Consider the following 6,000-nt stretch of genomic DNA (forward strand, 5'->3'; position numbering starts at 1 on the left):
TGCTGTATCTTTGCATACATGCTGTAATTTCTTTGGAATCACACAGATTATTCTTGTTCTTTCTGTGGATTTTTCTTTTAAAACAAAGTTCTGTAGCATATCTAGAATAAGGCTGTTGTTTTGGATGTATTATTGTGGGCAGTCATAGTAAGCAAGTCATAACTTCTTGTTAAGTGATACGTTCTTTCTCCTTAGGGATCTGTCACGGCGTGTGTGTTTGCTTTGAAATGTTTTTTGCAGATTGAAAAGCTTGAAACTTAACAGCTGTTTATGATTTTTCTTGGACTTGCAATTCAGTAAAACAATTTCACGGTACAAACAGCGAGTTCATTAAATATAGAACAGCTCTAGTACATGGCTTGCAACTCTTTAACAGGATAGTATATTTTTACTTACAGTATTAATGAATGAAGAACCAATTTCTGAAAATTAATTCCTATCCATACATTATTAATATTACAATAACAGGGTTAAACTGGCATAATATATTATTTACAAAAAATGTTTGTCCAAATCTTGCTGTGTTTATGGAGTGGTAAGGCTTTTTTCAATATATGAAACAGTATAGTTAATTTTTTATTTTAGGAAAAAAAATTATACCATAAATTCCCATGGTAATTTCAAATGAAAACTGTTATTTCATGGAAAATGTATTTAATTTATGTGATGGAGAAATCTGTATAACTTCAGGCAAGGAGCCAATTTATGACTTTTAAGCATATTGTCAAGGCAACTTTATTATACTCATGAGAATATTTCTGCTGAAATTATGCATACTGCCCTAAAAGCAATAATGGTGTTGAGCAGTATTTAACTTAGAGGTAAAGAATCAATCAATATTTGTACTGCTAAGCATGCATTTGTGAATATTGTATTTTCTTTTTTACTCTTCTTGTATTTACCCTGTTTTAATAACAGATGAAAAAGTTATCAGTAGGACTTAAGTAGTTTAGCTGGGGACACTTCTTAAAACTTTTATAATAAATCAAACGAGACAGATTTGAGATGTATGGAAAATACTGCTAATCCTTTAAAAATAATATAAAAATATGATCTCGGGTCTAGTCCTCCCAAGATCAGTAAGGAAATTGCCACTCTTCTCAGAGGGCAGATTGGAATGTATGGTGAATTATTGTAGTCCAAGCTCAATTATTGTTATTATCTAAAACTGGCATGATTTTTGTCTTTTTTACATTAATGTGTATCGATTAGTTAAAATGGAGTTAATTCTGGTTTAGATTGGTATAAAAGAGAACAGAAGTTAATTACATTCACTTTAACTTTCCACAATTCTGTTACAATGTTTAGTGAACATTTACAGAGCGGGCTGTAAGTCAATGCGAGTCTAATGCTAAGAAGCTTAGAATGAACGTGATTGATTCAAATGGGACTGTTAACTTTTATATGGAAAATGGTGATTATGCAATCAAATTCAAGTAGCGAGTCCTCGATACACACATCAGAAAAATCTAGTAACAACATTGGGAGCTGAATATTGGCTACCTTTACTCTGTTTCCTTTATAAAATTGAACGGAAGCATTTGAAAGATCTATCAGAGATTAAAAAAAAAATTGTTCCTACTCTGAATACTAATTAATAGCTCAGAGAGAGACTATAAAAAAAGTCCTAAGCATCTGGTGGAGTTAATTGGGGTGTAGTCATGAAACATATCTCTCTTTTGACAGCTTGTGTGTTGTAGCCTGCATTTTTCATGGGATAGCATGAATTTCAGCACATTTCTTATGATGTAATTTCAGCTTTTAAAATGTCTTCTTTCCAGTTCAGGTTCTAAAACCTAAGTGTTCTGTGGGTTAACTTTTAAAATTATAAGCAGTCAATATTAAAATTGCACTCTGAGCAACGTCTGTGTAGTTCATGTAAATTCTAAGTAGGCAGCTCCCATATTTTTCTGTTGCAAACACAAGTGGGGATAGCTTTCAATATAGACTTTGCATCTCTTTTTCCTATTGGCGAATTTTTCATGGGCTCCCATTTCTGTTCCATATAATACCAGAGTATATTTGTCACAGGATCATCTTGGACATGAATCGCCTCCTGCAGGTCTTATTTCTTTTGATCATCTTGATAGGGATCCTAGAATCACTAGCTTTTCAGTTTATGTACTCTGAGGAAGACTCTAAATTAGGTGTGATGAATCTAGAACAAATAACTCTCGTGACACTGGGAGATTTGTTTGTTTAAAGTCAGGTTGGCAAGGCATTTAAGCAGGCACTCTTTTTATTGCTCAGTAAAGCAGTTAATCATATTTTTAAGTGTGGATCGAAGTACTTCATTGAATCAGATCCTTTGAAGTTCACTGACCTGTAGTAAATTGGGAATTTCATAGCTGACTGTACAATTAAACTTTGACTCCAGGGGATATTTAGGTTTAAATTTCTCATTAGAAAGTAATTCTGAACTGAGCTTTTTTTCTCATAACAAATGCAAAGAAGCTATGAAGAGGTTAAAGAAAAATTTTATTTTGGAATTCAAATTGAACTTTTATGCACATTTTTTTCTAATTTATTTCTCTGCTTTAGTTAGCAGTAATTTGCTCATAGCTTAACTCCCAGTTAATCCTTGAACCTTCAGCAAACTTTCTTTCACTTTTTCTAGGTTCTATTCATATTAAAAATACCTTTTTTTCATTTGTTACTTTCTCTTCTGAATTATCTTTAAAAAGATAAGGGAGACAGCAACATAGTATGGAGTTACGTTCTACAAAATCCCATTACTACTGAAAGCTCACTCTGTTAATGCTTGAATTATTAAATTTGGCAACTGAATGCTTTCTCACACCAATAAAGTGACTTTCATTGAAAATAATTGAGATAGAATCCCAAAAAATAGATACTGAAAGGCCTGCTCAGTTACCAAGAATACCCCTCTGCTTATTGTAGTATACTCATTACTGCTGGAATGATGGTCAAGATTCCCAGTTGCCATATACTGGCATAACCCCACTGGAGTCTGCAGTACTTTTTTGGTTCATGTTATTTGAAGATTTGCCTCTAGATCTGATGGCATGAAATAACACCTGACAATATAAAATAATCTGTGAATTGGAAACTTCATCAAAATTGAATTCACAGTATTTATGTCAACAAATAAGTGTCATATTTTACAAGCAGGGCTTTGCTAGGAGCATAACAGTAAAATGTGAATGTGTATCTGACTTGCTTTGTGTTGGATGTTTTTAACGTTTTCCAGAGGAAGAGAGCAAAGAGGCATCTCTTAAAATACAAGTTCAGGGGCCTCCCTACATTATCACTAACTATTTCAAAACGAGGATTTAGAGTCTTGTCTTTGTGTATGAGATTCCGTTTATGCTTCCTGTGGAGTCTACTTCCAGTCAGGCATGATTAATGCTCCATTCATCAAGGATTTTGGAAATGGGAGGTTTTGCTTTTAGTTTGGTTTTTTTTTTTTGTTGGTTTTTTTTTTTTTTTTTTTACTTTTAGAGAAGCCGGTACTCTATCTGTGCTTTGTCCTTGCATTTTACTTGCAGGTTTCTTGCTTAGTTAGTTGTAGGGATGGAGCAACACAGATAGCTAATGTAAATAACAACTTCCTAAGCTATACATGTGCCCATACTGGGTTCAGTGGTGGTGATAACTTTGGAAAGACTCTGGTCTTCTCATGACCCAGTTTAATCTGGGTCAGAAAGTTTGCAGCCAATTTGGAACTTAGGTATTTCACCGCACGAGCAGCAACCACATCCATCTGTTTCATCATGTAAAGAGCAGAGACAAACACTTTGATGGTGATGGCTAAATGTGTATTGCAATATAGCAGAGCGTTATAATGAATGAATGGTCTGAATGAAAGGTTTACACAGACACGCTGGAGAGGAAGCATCTCAAAACAACATTACAGCCAATTAGGACACAAATGATGTATGCAATATGGTCGTATAACTGCACATCACACGTACATGATGCAGAGATGGCTATGGAAAATACTCACTTTTTCACTTGATTCTGCTTCCTTTTGGCTTCTGCACCCCTTTGGTGCATAGCAGGGAAGTAGGTATTTGTGTTTAGTGGAAGAATTACACTGACTAACAGACACAAGCATTTTACTCATAAATTTATCATAGACTATTGCTGAGTAGACTGACAGACAACCACTACAAATGGTGCATTAAACATTTAATGAACCCAGGCTGAACTCCTGGCCCTGTTGAAGCCAATGGACTTTTTGCATGGGCTTTTTGTGGGGGTGGGTAGAGGGGGCAGCATTTTATGCTGATTTCTAATTGTTTGTTAATCGCTCAGTAGGAAATTAGAAATGATGCCTTAAAGGGAGCATCCTTTTCCTTTGTGCAATTACTTCATAGACATTAGAGTTTACCACAACCAAAATATGGTGTTCAACAGGGGCTGAGGAGGGGATTGCCGGGCCTGGTTTCCAAAGTAAATGATGATATTTCTATAACGTGTATACTAATGCAGTGCATCTGTTATGTACTCTAAGAGAAGTATGTGCTGGCCTTGTGTGCATCTTAAATACTTTCAAAAAGTACAGTAGCTGTTATCCTAAAACATGAAAGGAATAAAATAGGATTGTGGATTTTGAGTTGTTCTCTCACAAAAGAACAACTATGTGCTGAGATTACTTCCATTAAGCCTCCTGTTGAGTAGGAACAACTTGTGTGTGCTAAATATTAACAGTAAACTAAATGCACTTGCTTGGGGAACAAATTCATGTATGTGAGCAATAGGAGGGAGTAAAATCCAGTCTTGTAGTGAGATGGAAGTGCTGTGTGTTACAGTAGTGTTCAGTCACTGTCTTCAAGAAACTAATGAAACCACCTAAGGTTCGATGGGTGCTCCAAGGTGCAGGGTTTAGTGTGATGATGTTGCGTACTTCCTTTGACTGAAGTTGTAGAAATGAAAGTAATGAGGTGTGCAAAATAACGTATTTTGACCTGGACCAGGAGTAGAATCCTAGTGAGAGCTTAGGGATGGGATCTGAGATATTGAAAGTGATACTACTGTGAAGTGGTGGTTTCTTATTTCATATGAATATGAGTATTTTATATATACATTGCAAATGAATATTTGTGGCATGAATATTGATGACATGAATTATAATTGAAGTTTTAAATGGGTTTTAAATAACTTTCTGCTAACTGACATATGCTGTACTTTCTACAGATCCCTTTATTTGGGGGAAAAATGCGTTTTTGTTTAATTTTCATGTCAAAACATCTAAAACCCCGAGTGATTATGTTATTCATCCCACGCTATTTTCCCCCGTGTCAGCGAGGAAATGTGATGTCGTTGGTGTGGGGAGATCCTCTAGCAGATGGGTTCACCCAGCACCGCTAACGCCGCAATGGCGCGGGTGAGGTTCCCCTCAGGCTGCCTGTGCCCTTTGGCATCTCCCACCCGCGCAGTGTCCGCGGCCTCCTCAGAGCCCCGCGCTCCGCCCACCTGTGATGTCATAGTAAGGAGGGGCTTTTCTTCTGCAGACTCCTCCCTCGGCATCTCCTTCATCACCATGGCAACAGCCTTATCTGCCGCCCTAGAGCCTTTCCCCTACAACAGCGAAATCAACAATGGCGCGAGTCAGCAGCGAGCCCCCAAAAACACACCCGAGAACCATCTGGTCATTGGCGTTTGCGGCTGGAAGCAAAGCTTGGTTGAAAGTAGAATGCACAAACACTGTTTAAAAATTATAATAAATTATCATCTCTGAACCCATTAGTTAACACCACAGTTGGGGTCTAGCCATAGTGTTGTGACTGGTTAGAGTTGCCCCATTGAAGTCAACAGGAACACGGCACTGCCCTGCTGGGGCAAGGCTGCCTGGAAGTACTCGAGTGCGAATGGAAGGATTTAGACCTTTTGCAGGATACATTCTCCATAGGGGTAAGGTCTGGAGGATCAGCCCCTTGATTTAATTTTAGTTACCCAAAAGTTTATATCTGAAATACCCATTTGTTTGTTTGGTTTTTTTTTTCTTAAAAATAGCATCAAGCTGGTTTTGCATAT

General features: G+C 36.8%; 1 protein-coding gene across 3 annotated transcripts in view; it reads right to left on the bottom strand.

Annotated features, from left to right (window-relative positions):
• Positions 1-5,523, bottom strand: part of PEX5L (peroxisomal biogenesis factor 5 like) — a 38,981-nt gene extending 33,458 nt beyond the window's left edge. For 2 of the 3 annotated variants that reach the window (XM_068405746.1, XM_068405745.1), the window contains exon 1: positions 5,440-5,523. In XM_068405746.1, the coding sequence (XP_068261847.1) occupies positions 5,440-5,508 (69 nt within the window). In that variant the 5' untranslated portion in view covers positions 5,509-5,523. Of the gene's footprint in view, positions 1-3,967; positions 4,007-5,439 lie in introns of all 3 variants that reach the window. The other variant, XM_068405744.1, reaches the window with a different exon arrangement.
• Positions 5,524-6,000: the final 477 nt, after the last annotated feature.

This window comes from Nyctibius grandis, chromosome 8 (assembly GCF_013368605.1).
Source record: "Nyctibius grandis isolate bNycGra1 chromosome 8, bNycGra1.pri, whole genome shotgun sequence".
NCBI classification, from domain to species: Eukaryota; Metazoa; Chordata; class Aves; order Nyctibiiformes; family Nyctibiidae; genus Nyctibius; species Nyctibius grandis.